The sequence below is a fragment of the Aegilops tauschii genome, chromosome 3 (genome assembly GCF_002575655.3).
Source record: "Aegilops tauschii subsp. strangulata cultivar AL8/78 chromosome 3, Aet v6.0, whole genome shotgun sequence".
NCBI lineage: Eukaryota > Viridiplantae > Streptophyta > Magnoliopsida > Poales > Poaceae > Aegilops > Aegilops tauschii.
The window spans coordinates 1,545,421-1,563,749 of record NC_053037.3 but is presented as its reverse complement, the minus strand read 5'-3'; the positions used below and the strand labels follow the sequence as shown (position 1 = coordinate 1,563,749).

At 46.3% G+C, this 18,329-nt stretch overlaps 2 protein-coding genes across 5 annotated transcripts; both read left to right on the top strand.

The window, feature by feature from the left end:
• Positions 1-3,703: 3,703 nt before the first annotated feature.
• Positions 3,704-6,657, top strand: LOC109777561 (uncharacterized). 4 transcript variants are annotated; one of them, XM_020336177.4, is made up of 5 exons: positions 3,720-3,861; positions 4,034-4,128; positions 4,817-4,958; positions 5,987-6,067; positions 6,156-6,657. In XM_020336177.4, exons 2-5 carry the CDS (start codon positions 4,079-4,081, stop codon positions 6,375-6,377), a joined length of 495 nt encoding a protein of 164 aa, XP_020191766.1. In that variant the 5' UTR covers positions 3,720-3,861; positions 4,034-4,078; the 3' UTR covers positions 6,378-6,657. The 4 variants fall into 4 exon arrangements, with proteins under 4 accessions (XP_020191767.1, XP_020191766.1, XP_020191765.1 ...); XM_020336176.4 differs by having other exon boundaries at positions 3,754-3,887; XM_020336178.4 differs by lacking the exon at positions 4,034-4,128 and having other exon boundaries at positions 3,704-3,861.
• A 2,934-nt stretch (positions 6,658-9,591) lies between these two features.
• On the top strand, positions 9,592-18,036 carry LOC109777562 (paired amphipathic helix protein Sin3-like 3). Its single transcript, XM_020336180.4, has 23 exons — positions 9,592-9,987; positions 10,329-10,589; positions 10,712-10,883; positions 10,978-11,076; positions 11,160-11,318; positions 11,785-12,091; positions 12,486-12,619; positions 12,758-12,833; positions 12,916-12,945; positions 13,024-13,265; positions 13,369-13,523; positions 13,605-13,732; positions 13,834-14,088; positions 14,182-14,799; positions 14,899-14,984; positions 15,363-16,016; positions 16,099-16,199; positions 16,302-16,440; positions 16,521-16,673; positions 16,794-16,957; positions 17,049-17,160; positions 17,250-17,426; positions 17,586-18,036. The coding sequence occupies exons 1-22, from the start codon at positions 9,887-9,889 to the stop codon at positions 17,400-17,402; spliced, it is 4,299 nt and encodes a 1,432-aa protein (XP_020191769.1). The 5' UTR covers positions 9,592-9,886; the 3' UTR covers positions 17,403-17,426; positions 17,586-18,036.
• The last annotated feature ends 293 nt before the right edge of the window (positions 18,037-18,329 follow it).

The window sequence follows — 18,329 nt, the reverse complement described above, 5'->3', positions numbered from 1 at the left end:
GTGATGGAGGATGGTTGATGATGACGACGACGACGGATTCCCCTCTCGGAGCCCCGAACGGACTCCAGATCAGCCCTCCCGAGAGAGTTTAGGGCTTGGCGGCGGCTCTGTATCGTAAAACGCGATGAATCCTTCTCTCTGATTTTTTTCTCCCCGAACGTGAATATATGGAGTTGGAGTTGAGGTCGGTGGAGCACCAGGGGGCCCACGAGGCAAGGGGCGCGCCTCCCACCCCCATGGACAGGGTGTGGGCCCCCTGGTCTTGATTCTTTCGCCAGTATTTTTTATAAATTCCAAAATTATTGTCCGTGAAGTTTCACGTCATTCCGAGAACTTTTATTTCTGCACAAAAATAACACCATGGCAATTCTGCTGAAAACAGCGTCAGTCCGGGTTAGTTCCATCCAAATCATGCAAGTTAGAGTCCAAAACAAGGGCAAAGTGTTTGGAAAAGTAGATACGATGGAGACATATCAAAGGTTGATCGCAAGTTCACATCAGGCACATGTCACTTTCTTGGATGATCTCTTGTCTGTTGGTCTTCAAAGAAGAAGAACTGTGTATCACTCTCCAGAGCTGAATCTGAATATATTGCTGTTAGATCTTGCTCGCTCAGCTTCTCTGGATGAAGCAAACTCTCAAGGACTATGGCATCAACATGAAGCATGTGCCACTTTACTGCGACGATGAGAGTGCCATCAAGATTGCTCACAATCCAGTTCAGCACTCGAAGACAAAACACATTCAAATCCGTCATCATTTTCTCAGGGATCATGTGTTGAAGGAAGACATTGATATCATTCACGTCAACACTGAAGAGCAATTGGCAGATATCTTCACAAAGCCCTTGGATGAGAAAAGGTTTTGCAAGCTGCGATGTGAGCTAAATATCTTAGAATCCTCAAATGTCCTATGAATGTTGATGACTTAGATGTGCAACACACAAAGTAATGTATATCTTCAATTCATGAAGACTTACCCTCTAAGTGTGAATACATTAATGCGGAATTTGACCTCGGAGCGCCACGATAATTTGACTTCGGAGCGCCACGATCATGTGCCTCTTGTTCGCCATTGACGAACTTCCATTGAGACATATAACTCTTAATTTGTATTGTCATTTATTAGTAGTTAGGATGAACTGCCTTTTAAGTAGCTAGGACTGTAACACTATCAATTTGGTACTGTCATTTGTTTAGTAGCTAGGACTGAAACCGTGTTAATTTTTTAATGTCATTTTAGGATTGGAACTATGTTAATTTGGTACTCCCTATGTAGTGTATTGTGTGGTAAGGTTACCACTAGTGAAAAGGGGTGACCACAATATCTGGCGGAAAGCAACCAACCACCATGTTTTGAATCTTCACAGCCGTGACGCTCGAATGCTGCCAACTAAATACCATGTAACAAAAAACCTCACAATACAGGCAACCAAACAAAGTATAAAACATGGTTTATTGCCTGCATTATCTCAATCAGGCTCTATCGGGCCACATATGCAAAGAAGCCAAAATGGTTGCGGAGAACCGAACACGCCCTCAGCCTCTTTCTGTGCTACCGTGCATGGTGTGAGGCTGGCGTACTTGGGTGGTCCAAGATAATGAAAAGAAATCAAGGCATAGATAAGAGGGCTCAAAGGGAACATACGACAAAAAAATTATTTTGCTTTTCCAATAAAGTAATCTTTTCAAAAAATAAATGTGAGCACTTTAGAAAATATGAACACTCTTTGACTAAAGGTGATTTTAAAAAACTTGGAATTTTTTAGAACATATTCCAAAAATTTATGAATATATAAATATTAGGGAAGATTTTGTAAAGCAAGTAAAAATCAAAAAATACACTACATAGAAAAAAAATAAATATTAGGGAACATTTTGTAAAGCAAATACAAAAAAAAGGAAGCTAATAGAAAAAAACCGGTCGATAACCGAGATCACTACTTAAAGGGGTAACCCTTGGAAAGGTCACTCCCACCTTCTCAGGGGGTTAAATATGCGCCACTTATCGCAACATGAGATTTTTTTCCTTTTTACTAGATTCTTTTTTTACGAACTAGATTCGTTTATTCAAAATATTTTATTTCTTAAATTGTGCGTCCAAATCCCTAACCGTTTTCACCATTGAATTTCTCGCATCGAGATCTTTAAAACTAGATTCCATGTTAATAGGTTTCAAAACACCATTTTTGTTAAAAAAATGCGGAAGAAAAAAATCGAACCGAAAAGACGTTTTTCCATTTTTTTCATTTCCGAGATTTGTAATTGTGTCTCTATGAGAAGCAAATTTGTGCCTCCCATGAAAGAAACAAAGAAAACACATGTTTTCCTTTTCCGAGAGATACAGTTGTGCCTCTCAGAAAAATAAATCTGTGCCTACACGAGAAGCAAATATGTGCTTCATGCGAAAGAAAAAAAATGTATTTTTTCTTTTTCCGAGAGGCAGAGCTATGCCTCTCGTGGAACCAAATCTGTGCCTCCACGAGTAGCAAACCCGTCCCTCTCGTGGAAAAAAAGAAAAATACATGTTTTTTTGATTTTTTGAGTGTGTCTCTCGACGAAGCAAATATATGTCTCCACGAGAAGCAAATATGCGCCTCCCGTGAAAGAAAAAACTGTACTTTCATGCAAAAAATTTATGATTTTTTTCCTGGAAAATCTAGGGAAAACCGAAAAGCCAAAAAAAACACCATCTACAACCCATAAAAAGCGTACAAAAAAATATAAAAAGAACAAAATCTACAGGACATGTGGTGGTGGCTAAGAGCGCACCAAGTGAGGCTCTCTAAGCCCACCAAAATGACCTTTGCGGGGTTCCCGAAGGGGTGACCTTGTTTGCTCCCGACGATAACCTTCCTAAAACCCGTCTAGTACGTTGATTGTATCTAATTGGGCTGGGCTATGTGCGTCTCATCGACATTTCTTCACGGGACTGACAAATAGGAAATACCAGCTACCAATTTGAAAAGAAATCACGTTTTTGAAAAGATGTTTGTTAATACCGAAAATACTCATGAATTAAATAAATGTTTGTGAATTTTAGAAAATTAAAAAATGTTGGTGCATTCAGAAAAATGTTTGCAGATTTAAACAATTTCATGGATTTAAAAAAAATTGTGAATGCGTGCTGCGTCCAATAATAGCGAGCCGCACGGGGGTACTTGGGAGCGACGTACTGCTGCAGCCGAAATATTGCAGGCCAAGACTTTATCGCGCTAAATCAATTACCGTGGTATGCATTTTTAAATGAGAATTTTTTTGGCCAATTCAAATATATTTTAAAAAGGGAAACATGCTTGGGAAAACTCGAACCGATTTTTATACCGTGAACACGGAAAGCACAGACATGAACCGGGCATTTTGCCGCAAAGAGCTGCAGATAGGGATTTCGCTACCTCGTCAACACCCAAAGCAAAAATTAATTCGTAAGAGACAAATGCTAACAGACACCCTTTTTATTTTATTTTAGGGGGGTGCTAACAGGCACCTGGGCTTTCTCACTTGAGCCACAGCCCAAGCATGGGCCTGGGCCGGCTGCTTGCACGAGCCCGATAGCCCATCCCGTCGTCGTAGCAGGGCCCGCCTGACCTGTTCCCACTTCCTCGTTGACCCCATCTCCTCCGATAACAATCATCACAAACCCTCCACCCTCACTGACACGCGGGCCACTCCCTCGGTGCACCATGCCTGGACCCACATGTCAATGTCTTTACCCATGTGCGCCGGGCGGACGACACCGCTTCGTCCCTTCCCTTTCCCCTCCCCTCCCCTCCCCTCCCCCCGAATATTCCAAGCTTGCGTCTTGCGGCGGCGGCGGCGGCGAGGAGGACCCCGATTTCGCCTCCGCTCGGCCGGCCAAGAGGTGCGTCCTTCCCGCCCTCAACGCCGGTACCATTTCTTTCAGCTTCCCTTTTCATTTCTTGCCATGGCCGGAGTTGGAGCGAAATGTCAGCCGCCGTGTGCATTTGAATTCGTTTCCTCGACCGCGGTCTGTTTATTTAATCCATCCACTCGTGTGCCCCAATCCTGCCCAGCGAGCTTCCTCTCCGGTCCGGGGCGTCTCCTTCCGAGGTGGTAGTATGATGAGGCCGTGGCGGCGTCGGCACGCGGAGATCCTCAACACTCCTCGGTGCAATTCCTTGTCTCTCATCTCTCCCCCCCCCCCCCCCCCCCCCCCCCCTTCCAAATTCGCTTTAGCCCTCTTCTCTTCTTGTGAGTTGGGCTTGAGTTTTCTTCCTTGGATATAAATCTGTCGCTTGCTGGGTTATTCTTCACTGTTAGGAAGAATAGTTTGTCCGCTCCCAAAACTTTCTTGGGTGCTGGAGTTTAGTTTTCAGAATTTCAGTCCATTGGTTCATCCCCAAATCAGTCAATCCATGGTAAAACTGTTCATTTTCTTTTCATCCTAGACAGACTGACATTGAAGGGGCCAAAAAGAAAAAAGCGTATGCTGTTGGTGCTTATCCTAATCAGTTTGGTGGCTGCGTCGGTTGGCATGTACTGAAATTCTGCACTAGTCTGGTGGCCGTTTCGGTTGGCATGTAGGACGACTACTAGAATCCTACACTAGTCTCTCTGATGGGTTTCGGTAATCACTTGAACAATCGATAAGATTGTTTGATGGCTGAACAATCGGCATGTGGTTGATGTTGTCCTGCCTTTTTCCTATTGGTTGTATATATGTATGTAGTTCAGGGCCTAGCTATACACTACTTGTTGGCTCTAGTCCAGACTGCTTCTTATCTAACTGTGTGCCTGTGTTTTGAACTTGCTGCAACCAATCATGGTAATCGGTGCTTCTTAATTATGCATCGCAGAGGCAACAACGGAGCTACTATGCCTGGAGCAGATGATGCGTTTCCGGCAGAGTCGAGGACGACGGTGTTCTTTGGGGCTGTGACATCTAAGTCAGAACCGCTGACCTTTCAAGAGTCCCTCGGATTTGTCAAGAAAGTGAAGGTGAGTTTGTGCGTTCCAACACTTTATTTATTTATGCTGTCACACGATTTGTAGCCTTCTGGTTACAGTGTCAGTGTGAATCTTGCATTCTTGCCTAAGTGTTTACACTTGGAACAACTCCCCTTTGTGAGATCTTGATGGATGTGCCTATCGGTATTAAGTATGAATAGACCGCATTTAGCAACTAGTAGTAGTGCAGAACTCTCTGCTTTCGTTTAACTGTTTTCAGGTGAGTTGCATAGATGTAGAATATACAACAACAATATTGTCGGGACGGAGTTAAGAATGCCAGGCCATGGGTTAGTTCAGTCACAAACCTCTGGTACTGTCACAAGGAATATTAGTGCACACTCTTTTGGTGATTCTAGACAGTTTTGAAAAGAAAAGAACTAGACTGTTCTTCATATTTTTTTTTACAGAAGAACGAGACTATTCTTGGCCAACTTAAGGTCAATATTCGCCGGGTCTGTCTGAATCAAACCTCTTGTCCGCATCAGAATCTCATACCGTTTATTCCATTAACAAAAGGAACCAGATACCCTCCATGTAACACTGGTTCGGACTAGTAGATGTGTAGATCTCTCTGCTTTTGCTTAACTGGTTTGAGGTAAGTTGCATAGATCTAGAATATACAACAAAAGATGGGAGGGAGGGGGGAGTTAAGGATGCAAGGCCATGGGTTAGGTCAGTCACAAACCTCTGGTACTGTCATAAGGATCATTATTACAAGCTCTTTGTTGGTGATTCTAGACTGTTCTGAAAAGGAAAGGACCAGACTGTTGTTAGCCAACTTACAGTCAATATACTCTGGGTCTCTCTGGATCAAACCTCTTGTCTGCATCAGAATCTCATACCGTTTATTCTTCCTGCTAACGAAAGGAACATGAGGCCCTCCGTGTAACACTGGATCGGACTCTGTTCAGATTCTGTTTTCGACTAAAAGTTTAGTTGCATTACCACTTTAGCAAACGAGTAAAATTTCCAATCCAGCTTCTGTTGAAACCTTGATCAAGTGTCTTCTGTTTCAGGCTCGCAACTACATGCTGTACCTGTCGCTGTTCGACATCCTCGGCAGGACGGAGCTGTCCCAGCTAGAGGCCTACCAAACGGTACGAACGCCATCCTACCCCAATCTTTCAAAGAATGTGTGAGCTCCACAATGAACCTTCTATATTATGCATCTGCTTTGCTGTGCAGCTGCAGCTGCTGTTCCGCGACCACCCGGACCTGCACGAAGGGCTGGAGAAGTTCAGGCCCCCGATGCCCGCCAAGCACGCCGCGGTGAACAGCAACCTCTGGCCGTGGGTGTTTGCGTGCGCCGCCGTCCCGCTGGTTGCGATGAGCCTGATCCCAGCGCTGGGGAACCCGGTGCTGTGGCTCGTGCAGCAGACGCTCGGCGAGAAGATGAGGGCGGCGTGATTCGAGCCTGATTCCGTTCGGCTACTGCAGTTGCAGGCAGCATGTACATGTTGCTTCTCGGCTGGTCGATAGGTCAATCATCAATCAATCAATCAATAATGTAATTAATTGACACATGGTCTTTTGCATGCGTGCGTGCGTGTGGTGTGGCTGGTGTTTATATAGTTAAGGTAGAGCAAGCAGAACAACATCATCATGATGGGAGAAAATCGGGTTTATCAGGCTGCGCGGTACTGTCAGGTAGGCACTGGGAAGAAAGAAATTTGGTCACAAACAATTATCCTCTTGGGTGTGCTGTATCGAACTTCCCCAGCATATCTTATCTGCATGACTGCATATGTGATTGGTGACAACACTGCTGCATGTCATGGCTGAACTATCTGCAGCTGCTGTTAGATGCTCCAAGCATTGGAAATTTGGGATATACTCCCAGGCTAGGCCATCTGAGCCGTGCTTCGCGGGCCGGCACATCATGCGGCGTGCAGCTAAATGGGCCTTTTTAGGCCCGTGGCGCACCTGGCCTTGTCTGGGCTGCGAGGAGAGGTCCGCGTGCCAGCATCGCATGATTCATTTCGTTTTTATTTTTATATTTTTAAACAGCCCAAAGCAACCCGAAAGGCCGTATAGTACATGGGACGGCATGTGTTACTTCATGTGACATGTCTGTGCTTGTACGCAATGAACCTTTGTATAATACATGGGATTTTTTTTTAAACGACTATGAACATTTTGTACACAATGAGCAGAAAAAAGAACAAACAAAAGAATAAAAACGGGAAAAGGAAAAAATGCAATGAGGAAATGAAAAGAAAAACTTACATAACATAAAACAACAAATGGCCAAAAAGGGAACGAAAATAAAAACACATAACAAACGGGTCAGAAAACACCCGACCAACTCACTCGAATCAAGCTTGTGTGGAAATAATGAAAAATAACTGCCTCCTCGGCTGTGACCCATGAACGGCTCCTGTAGTCATGCCATAATGCATACTCGCCATAGGCGATAAATACCTTTTACGCCCCGTGTAGTCCATGGGGCGTGTCTTGTGAGCGGATTAGCCCAGACACGTCATTTCAGTTACAATTATGCGATAATTGGGATCGCATTAAACACATCCTACCTTTTATACGCTCTTATGCACGCAACTCCATGCACATCAGAAGAGTCCTTTGTTTCGGTCAGGTATAGGTTTCCCATATCGTCTCGTTCCCCACCCTCCAACTCCTCCAAGCGACTGCCTTTCCCTCGCGCCGCATCTCGTGCTCCGTTGAGGAGAGGTTGTTCCATGGAGTGTGCATGCTTGTGGCAGCGGGCAGATCTGGCGCCGGAGGATGATGTTTAAGGGGAGGATCGGCGGTGGCGGTGACGGTGACGGTGTTTAAGGATGTTTGCCATCACGTGCACCAGGAGCCCGATTTAGTTTACATTTCGCTCAATTTTATTTGGTTTGTTTCCTAATCCGTTTTAATCTACCTTGTCACGAGATTACTAGCGACCTAACCTTCTTGTATACTGCTTGTACACAATGAACCTTTGTATAATATATGGATTTTTTAAAGAGTGTGCACATTTTGTACACGATGAGCATAAAAAATAACAAGGAAAAGAATAAAAATGGGAAAAGAAAAAAATACAATGAAGAAATGAAAAGAAAAACTTACATAACATAGGACAACATAAAACGAAAAAGGAAACGAAAATAAAAACACATACTAAATCGGTACAAAAAACACCAAACCAACTCACTCGAAGCAAGCTTGCGGGGAAAGAATGAAAAATAACCGCCTCATGGGCTGCGCAACCCACGAACCGGCTCTTCTAGTCATGCCATGATGACACTCGTGATAGGTGATAAAGCTTTTGCGACACGTATACTCCGTGGGGGCGTGTCGTGTGAGCGGATTGGCCCAGATACATCATTTCAGTTACTATTATGTGATAATTAAAACCACATTAAACCGCCTCGCGCCGCGTCTTGTGCTTTGAGGAGGAGAGGCTGTTTCCGGGAGTGCGCGTGCTTGTGGCAGCGGGCAGATCCGGCGCCGGAGGAGGCTCCGGGGAGATCGACGGCGGCGGCGGCGGGTAGATCCATCGCCGAAGGAGGCCCGGGGGAGATCGGCGGCGGCGGCGGGCAGATCCAGCGCCGGAGGAGGCCCGGGGGAGATTGGTAGCGGCGGCGGGGGGCAGATCCTGCGCCGGAGAAGGCCCGGGGGAGATCGGCGGCGGCGGCGGGCAGATCCAGCGCTGGAGGAGGCCCGGGGGAGATTGGTAGCGGCGGCGGGGGGCAGATCCTGCGCCGGAGAAGGCCCGGGGGAGATCGGCGGCGGACCCAGCACCGGAGAGTCGGCGGCGGCGGCGGATCCAACGCCGGAGAGATCGGCGGCGGCGGCGGCGAGCAGATCCAGCGCCGAAGGAGGCCCGGGGGAGATCGGTGGCGGCGGCGGGCGGATCCAGCGCCGGAGAAGGCCCGAGGAAGATCGGCGGAGGCAGCGGCGGGCAGATCCAGCGTCGGAGGAGGCCCGAGGGAGATCGGCGGCTGCGACGGGCAGATCCAGCGCCAGAGGAGGCCCAGGGGAGATCGGCGGCGGCAGCGGCAGCGGTGTTTAAGGAGGATTGCCGTCGCGTGCACCAGGAGCCCGATTCAGTTCGGATTTGCTCGATTTTATTTGGTTTGTTTCCTAATCCTTTTAAATCTACCTACCTTATCTTGAGTTTAGTCCTTTTTAATCCCTCACCCTCGCCCGCTGCATCCGCGCCGTCCACGCGGCCCTTATCCCCCATTCGACGGCCGCCGCCGCCGCGCGCACCCGATGCTTCATTTCGGTCACAATGCCATAACCGGAATCACATTAAACTCGTCCCGCCATTATCGACCCTCCTCGGCACAACCGAAGAAGGCATGTTTCGTCCATCGGTCCGGACTTTTAGATGAACAGGCCGAGGCATGAATTCATCCGAATTCGAAATGCGGAAACCAGGATCGGGAAACACAAGATCCGAACCCACCCCACCCACAGCGTGTAGCCCGTGGCGTGCGTGCGTTACCCACACCAAGGGCAACGAAGGAGAGCCGATCCCTGTGAGGGTGCGGTCAGGTCACCGTCCCCTGGGCCGATCGGGGCCGTCCACGCGGGCCTTATCCCCGATCCGACGGCCGCCGGCCACGCCCGGTAGGTTTACGCCGTTCTTAAGGCGTCCTTCGTCTCGCTTGGCTTCGCTCCTCTTCCATCGTCTCACCCCGCTGCCTCGCCTCTCACGTTCCCCCACCCTCCAAGCGATTGCCTTTGCGCTCGCGCTCGCGCTCTTCGCCGTCTCTCCTGCCGCGTGCCCCTCTTCCATCCCCGTGGAGTGCGCGTGCTCGCGTGGGCGGGCAGATCCGGCGTTCAAGGCGGCCCGGGGGCAGGATCGGCGTCTTCCGGCGGCGTCCGGCGTGCGGGAGGTTTGCAGAGGGAGGAACCGGTGGTGGTGGTGGTGAAGGAGAAGACGCTCGGTGCATGGTGGCCTGATGAAGCGCTCCAGGGAGGACGCGCTCGCCGCCGCCGGGTCGCAGCCCAGCAAGCGCATCAGCACCAGCAGCGCCGCCGCCGCCGTCGCTCGATCCGATCCGTGAGTAGCCACCGCCGCCCGCCCGCCCGCCGACTCGCCTCTCCGGCCGTCGAGTTCGAGGGGGTTCGGTTTTTTCTTTCCCCTGTTCCTCTTATCCACTTCGGTTTCGAGCTCTTTTCGGGGAAATAGGGAGGTGGGTTTCGTGCCTGACGGGGTCGCCGGCGGCGCGAAACCGAAATAATCCTCGTCGACGGGGAGGAATTCGGTGCTGGTTCCCGAATTCGGGGCTCCTCCGTCCCAATTCGACCCCCGCGCCGCCCAAAAATGGTGTTTTCGGGGGCCGGCGGGGCCTCTGCACGGTTCTGACCCTGCGATCTGACGGTTTGGCCTCTCTCGTGCAGGTCGCCGCCGCAGCCCATGCCTCCGGCGGGGTCGGGGTCGGCGCTGGTGCCGGCGCCGCCGCCCCAGGCCGTGGCCGCCCTGCCGGCGCAGCCGTCCGGCGGGTCTGGGGCCGCCACTGCTGCTGCCGCCGCCGCCGCCGGCCAGAAGCTGACGACCAACGACGCCCTCGTCTACCTCAAGGCCGTCAAGGACAAGTTCCAGGACAACCGCGCCAAGTACGAGGAGTTCCTCGAGGTCATGCGCGACTTCAAGAGCGAGAGGTGGTCTCCTGCTCCTCTCCCCGCCGGATCCGTACTTATGTTTCCCAAATGATAATCTCCCCCCGGGGCGGCATACTGATGTTTCTAGTTGTCTGAAAAAATGCTGTTATTTTTGGATGCAGGATCGATACCAACGGGGTGATTATCCGCGTGAAGACCCTCTTCAACGGGTACCCCGAGCTGATCCTCGGGTTCAACACCTTCTTGCCCAAGGGCTTCGCAATCAGGCTGCAGCAGGATGAGAAGAAGCCTGTGGATTTCGCGGAGGCCATCAACTTCGTGAACAAGATAAAGGTATAAAACACATAGGCTGATCCATCATCACGTGGAGAGGTGTGATATATGTATGCATCGATCCGTGACGTGTTTGCCTCCCCTTGTACAACAGAGTCGGTTCCAGCGTGACGAGCATGTGTACAAGTCCTTCCTGGACATTCTCAACATGTACCGCAAGGATAACAAGTCCATCCAAGATGTTTACCATGAGGTGCCCATTTCCTTTCCTTTTTGGCTTATTTCATTTTAACTTATTACTCTTCTTTCATTACAGTCTAGAATCTTTTTTGGCAGGTGGCTGTGCTGTTCAGCGACCACAAAGACTTGCTCGAAGAATTCCAGCACTTCTTGCCTGACACCTCAGCGTCTCCGCAAGCAGGGACCGCTCCAAGAGGCGGCTTAGTTAAGCGGGAAGCTCTAATGCCCCCTGCTAGTAGGGGTCACATTGAAAAGGTATAAATCACGTGAGGGTTGTTTTGTAAGCTTTATTAGCGACTGGCTAAATAGGTGGCAGAAAATAGTGGCATATATTGCAAGGAAAGGCGCCTGATATGTATCTTAATTCTAATATTTCCTAGAATTTTGGGGTAAAACACGGTTGTTGCTTGCCATTTTCTAATGAGTGAAATACACGTCGTGCATACACGGCTTTCATGTAGGTGAAAAATGCTTAGATGTTTAACAAATGCTGCTTCTTAAATTCTGCATGATATTTGGTGTATTCACCAGCTAGTTATATGTCTGTTAACTAAACATTGGAAACCAAGTTATTTTAATGTTCTCCGTTGATGTGATCGGGCTGAGCTGAGGTCAACACAATACCAATCATATGCTTTATCACATTACACATGTTATTGCAACCATGAGGTAATTACTGTATACAGTAGCCTGACCTGTCATCTTATGTCTCATTCCTCAGCCTAGGGCTTTTCCATCTCATACCGACCGTGACGCCAGTGTCGATCGTCCTGATGTGGACCATGATCGCCAAAGACAACGGGAGAAGAACAAGGAACGCAAGGCAGAAAGAGAGAGAAGGGATTATGATAGAGATGATAAGGATGGTGAACAAGACAGCAAAGAGCTGGATGTTGGCCAGCGTAAGCGCAAACCTTTTCCAAGCGCAAACCTTGCAGGTGCTGAGGCACACCAAGGAGGCCACCCTGAGATTCATGGAATTAATAGTGCCTCTGCCTCATCGTATGATAATAAGGATGCGTTAAAGAGTAAGTTTCTCTGAATTAGGAGTAACAAGTACTCCTAATTTGTTGCCTTACATCCACTTTTCATCTCCAAATTAGGAGTAGATAATATCTGGTCATTATGGCAGTTTTGTTGCCTTACATCCACTTTTCATCATACGATCACTAGAATGCAACTTTGTTGCCTTAAAATGCGTGCCCTTTGCAGAAACACTATTTATTGAATCCACCTGTCGCATAACTCAGTTCCAGTGTAGCCTTCTCTTTTCCGTGTTAGATATTCAGAAACAATGTGCATGTGTCTACTTGGTGTTTTTAATGGCTGAATATAGTCAACAGCGTCTTCATATCTGTACAATTTTCGTGTGCTTTCCACTTGCATATTACTTACATCCACAATTTTTCCTTGCAACATTAGGTGGATACACACAGGAGTTCCATTTCTGCGAAAAAGTCAAGGAGAAGCTGGAATATGATGCTTACCAGGAGTTCTTGAAATGTCTTCACATATACAGCCAGGAAATTATTACGAGGAGTGAACTGAAGAACTTGGTGGGTTTCTGTTGGACTTGTGCTTATTCAATATTTAAACTTAAGTTGCTTCACTAAGCATGCTTAAGGATCTTTCCCTTATCTGTTTTTTCTTAATTAGTTGTACGTGACTCGTGCATATCCTCACTGATTTTACAGGTGAGCGATATACTACAACACTACCCCGATCTTATGGATGGATTTAATGAATTCTTGGAACATTGTGAAAATATAGGTACGTTGCATACCTAATGCATATCGATGACCATCTTGCAGGGTTTACATTTAATTCTGTCTGTTTTTTTCCCACTCTGCAGATGGATTTCTGGCTGGAGTCTTCAGTAAAAGTATGTGCTCAAACTTTGTATCCCCCTTTACTAAATCATTTTGAATTTTCTTGTTAACACTATTTATCTGGATTGAAGAGCAACCTGGAAGGCTAATCAAGACAGAGGATAAAGAAAGAGATAAGGAGCATGAGAGGGAGGATAGGAACAGAGATCGGGACAAGGAAAGAGAAAAGGAACGGGAAAGACTACATCCAAAGGAAGGTTCTAGCCAGAAACCCTCGGTTGTCAAAGAGAAGTATCTATGCAAACCAATATCAGAGCTTGATCTCTCAAATTGTCAGCGATGCACTCCAAGTTACCGGCTTCTACCTAAAAATGTAAGATATCATTGCTTCCGCTGTTCTTTTTCATGCTGTGTTCCATATAACATTTGGTTTCATTTTTTGTTTCATCTAACATTTGGTTTAATCCTGTTTTCAGTACCCAATGCCTCCGGCAGGCAACAAGACTGATCTTGGTGCCTCGGTTCTTAATGATCACTGGGTGTCAGTGACATCAGGGAGTGAAGACTATTCCTTTAAGCACATGCGCAAGAATCAGTATGAAGAAAGTTTATTTAGATGCGAAGATGACAGGTATGTTTTATCCCACGTAAACTGCTCTGTTTGTTGAATCATCTATTGATGCTGGCTACAAATTGATCTGAATGTTTCCAGGTTCGAATTGGATATGCTGTTGGAATCAGTTAATGCAGCAACTAAGCGTGTCGAGGAGTTGATAGAAAAAATGCAAGATAACTCAGTAAAACCAGAAAGCCCAATACGCATCGATGAGCACTTGACTCGTAAGTACACTTGTGTTCAGCATATGTTGATACTGTTTGGTGATGCTTGAACTGAATGGAGCTTGACTAGTTGTTTTGGCTTATCAACCACTGCCTTGCAGCTTTGAATCTAAGGTGCATTGAACGGTTATATGGTGACCATGGTCTGGATGTGATGGACGTTCTTCGAAGAAATGCTAGCGTTGCACTGCCTGTTATCTTATCCAGGCTAAAACAAAAGCAGGAGGAATGGTCAAGGTGTCGATCAGATTTCAACAAGGTTTGGGCTGATATTTACGCCAAGAATTATCACAAGTCACTTGATCATCGCAGTTTCTATTTCAAGCAGCAAGACTCGAAGAATCTCAGCACAAAATGTATGTAAACCTTGTATACATGCAAATTTTTCTTATGCTTCCAGCATTGCCTAGTTGCCTAATTTAACTTGATTCTGTTTGTTGTTTGTGTAGCTCTACTGACTGAGATTAAAGAAATTAATGAGAAGAAAAGAAAGGAAGACGATGTTCTCATTGCTATCGCTGCTGGAAATAGGCGGCCTATAGTTCCCAATATGTCATTTGAGTATGTAGATGCAAATATCCATGATGATCTTTATAAGATCGTGAAGTACTCGTGTGGAGAAGTCTGTGGCTCAGACCAACTGGACAAAGTGATGAAGATTTGGACAACTTTTCTGGAGCCTATTTTGGGCATTCCGCCTCGATCCCACGGTACTGTGGATGCAGATCTAACTAAACCCAAGAATGGGATCACAAAATCTGGTACTGCAAATATGGGGGAAAGCAATACTTCTCCTGATGGAGTTGCTGCCCAGCAAGGCCATGGTGATGAAAGCATGCAACAGGAACAAGCACCATCAGCTGTGGCTAGATTGTCTAGGTTAGCGAAAGGAGTTGCAGCAGACTCCCAAAATGGTTCGCATGATGCAGATCGAACTGCTCGTAGAGATGAGGAAGCATCAAATGCTGCACTAAATGAAGTATCTGCAGTAAGCACCCAGAACATGCCTACCGGGAGACCAGCAGGACAACATAGCCATATGAAGGGAAACTCTGAAACTACGCCAGGTTTGCATTTCTGATAGTCGGATACTTCTTTATTTGTTATAATCTATAACTTGATTAGGTCTATTTTTGCCAGTTCTAATGATTTGTCTTGCCTGCCAGGAGTGAATGCATCTAAAAGTTCACATGCTGGAGTTAGTATGGCTGCCGGTGCCAGGGCTGGCCATGAAGTATTACCATCTACTGAGGTATATAACGTCTTGTGAGCTCAATTTATTCCCCACCTTTGTTAAATACGCCAGGACTTCCAATGAAGTATTACCGTCAGTTCACGTGCTGGAGGTCGTATGGCTGCTCATGCCAGGGCTGGCATGCTTTTTCTTTTTCTTCTTATAAGGGTTGTTTTCCCATTCTTGTGTATCTTCCTTTTTTTTCCTTTTTGTTGGTGTCTTTTGCTGCTTTTTTTCCCTCGCCCATTTTATCTGTCTTCTGCCCCGTTAACGACGATGCTTGGAATGTTTGTGCTTGTGTTGAGTGGTATCCGTTCATCAAAGGCAAAACGCACATTAATCCTTTTTACCCATAGATTCATCCAACACCATGCTCATATGTTTCTTTGTCAACAGGGTGGAGAGACTGGCAAGTCAGGATCATCTTTAAATGGTGGGGCTACCAGCGAGGGTAACAAGGGGCGCCTATTTAATGAAGCTGCTGCGCCCCACAATACTTCGAAAGTTGAAAGAGAGGAAGGTGAATTATCGCCTAATGGAGATTTTGAAGAGGACAATTTTGTGCCTTTCGAAGATGGTGCATCTAAAACAAAGGAAGGCTCTACAAGCAGAACGTTCAAGGTTAGACCTGGTCAGGTGGAACCTCATGCTGAGGCAGCCGGCGAGAATGATGCTGATGATGAGGAAAGCACTCAAAGGTCTACCGAGGACAGTGAAAATGCTTCTGAGGCTGGTGAAGATGCATCAGGAAGTGAATCTGGTGACGGTGAGCACGGTTCTCCTGAAGATCATGACGAGGAAGAAGATATGGATCATGATCAGGATCCGAAGGCAGAAAGTGAGGGTGAGGCAGAGGGGACAACTGAGACCCACGACGTTGAAGGAGGAATGTCATTACTTGGAATATCATTACCTTCATCAGAACGCTTTCTGTACTCGGCTAAACCACTGGCCAAGCATGTACCCACATCTTTACATGGCCGGGAAGATAGATCGTCGCATATATTTTATGGGAATGATTCGTTTTACATCTTGTTCAGGCTGCACCAGGTGATGAGCTTTACAACTAGCTAGTATTCACCCTATGTGTTTGCATGTGCTCTCCTTTGCTAAACCAACTTATCAATTGCAGATGCTGTATGAAAGACTGCTTTCAGCAAAGACAAACTCTTCAAGTGCTGAAAAGAAATGGAGAACCTCCAAGGATACAACCCCCCCTGACCTATATGCAAGGTAATTAATATTGCTTTTTTTTCTACTTGTTCAGTTGCTCATACCATACCCAGTCCGTTTGTATATATGACCGTAATTAATTGGTCTGTCATTTTAATGAAGGTTCATAAAGGCACTCTACAACTTGCTTGATGGTACTTCTGATAATACCAAGTTTGAGGATGACTGCCGTGCTATTATCGGGACCCAGTCATACGTTCTCTTTACTTTGGATAAACTGATATACAAAGTTGTGAAGCAGGTAAGTTGAGCCATCCCCTATTTTTATTATTTCACTCTGGGTTGGCTGCAACATTCATTCTTGTTCTTGCCTGGCATCAGCTTCAAGCTATAGCGACGGATGAAATGGACAGCAAGCTTCTCCAGCTTTATATGTATGAGAAGTCAAGATCCCCTGGGAGGTTCTTTGATCTCGTCTATCATGAAAACGCCCGTGTCCTACTCCATGATGAGAGCATGTATCGATTCGAATGTGTAAGCCTCATTCTAGTTTGTATCGATCTGTGTTGCAGATTAACTGGTTTACTTTTGCTGCAATTTTGATAATTAATTGTCCTGGAATAATAAGTTTTAAGCTTCTCTCCCAAATTACAGCGCTCAAGTCCAATGAGGTTGTCTATTCAGCTGATGGAGTATGGTCATGAAAAGCCTGAGGTGACTGCGGTATCCATTGAGCCAAATTTTGCCTCGTATCTTTTCAGCGAGTATCTGTCAAATTCGTCAGGCACGATGTTGCCTGAAGGTGTCTTCCTTGGAAGGTATCCACCGACCCCTACACCCCACAACCAAATTGAATCTCCTGATTACGTTTCTCCTATTTTAACCCATCATCCCACGATGTTGTTCCAGGAATAAGCGGAAACATTCAAATGATGGCGAGCCTTCAGATTCGTTGAAGGCCATGGATGGTATCAAAGTTGCTAATGGTCTTGAATGCAAGATATCCTGCAAGACGTCTAAGGTACTGTATCTTTATTTAATAGGGAATACCATGCGTTCAGTTCTACCTGGATATTGTAGACAGTATAGCTCACAATGCTATATATGCAGGTCTCCTATGTCCTTGACACTGAAGATTTCTTGTTTCGGTTGAGAAAGAGGAGGAGGCTTTCACCTGGTGGAAATGTGGCCGACAAGTCGCCGATCTCCAAAAAATATGATGCAAAAGTGCAGCGCTTTCATTTATTTCTATCCAAGCCTTAAGAGGGCCGTAGGCAAAAAACATTGGTAATTCCACTGTTCCTATCCGTGCATCATGTTATCTATCGTATTGTGCTGTCTGCCCTTTGTAGTATTACGGCAGATATTTTTCAATGCTGGAAAGTGCTATTCCAGAAAAAAATTCATGATTAGGCATTGATCTTTGTTGAAACATGTGCTTTGCAGACATTGTATCCAAATCAGGAGATGCTGCTGGGGTCGCGACCGCCTTGCTCTTTGCTTCGACAGTGACAAGAAGAATAACAATAATCAGCTGGGCGCTGGATAGATGATATACCCGGTAAATACAGCAAAGCAAAGCATGTTAGGGCCACCTCGGTCAGCCTTAGGCCGCGCCAAAAAAGATGTGTGTGTTTGTAAATATGTACTGGCAGAAGAAGGATGTTGTTTGTTCTGTTAACCTGTTATTACCTGTAGTGTCTTTTTTGGTCGTCGTAGAAGGAGGAGAAGGATTCTGTTGAAGTGATGATGATCACCATTTGTTGATGCTGGTATAGGTCTCTTTGTTATGTCGTGTTGACCGTCGGTTTTTCGGTTCAAGATATGTAGCCTTGGTCAGTTAAATGCAACAATTGCAACAGTCATTGTTTTTAATGCGTCGTTTGTGACATGATTATGTTTGGTGTGCTCTAGTTGTTTTTGAAATAATCATGATTGTAGTTTAAGGGAAACTAAGATCCAGCCCATCTATTCCTCTAACTCACCCTGGCCGTTGGATCTGACGAGCCATTATTATGAAGAACTGATACTCTTTATGAAGAAATGATCCAGTATGTCAGCACCAGGCCAAGGACGTTATGCATGCTGTTTGGGTGCAATCGGTCTGCTCAGATCTGGACGTTCCGTGTTAATCAAGCATTTAAAAATATATATTAATCTTGTATTTAAAAATCTTAATCAAGTATTTGC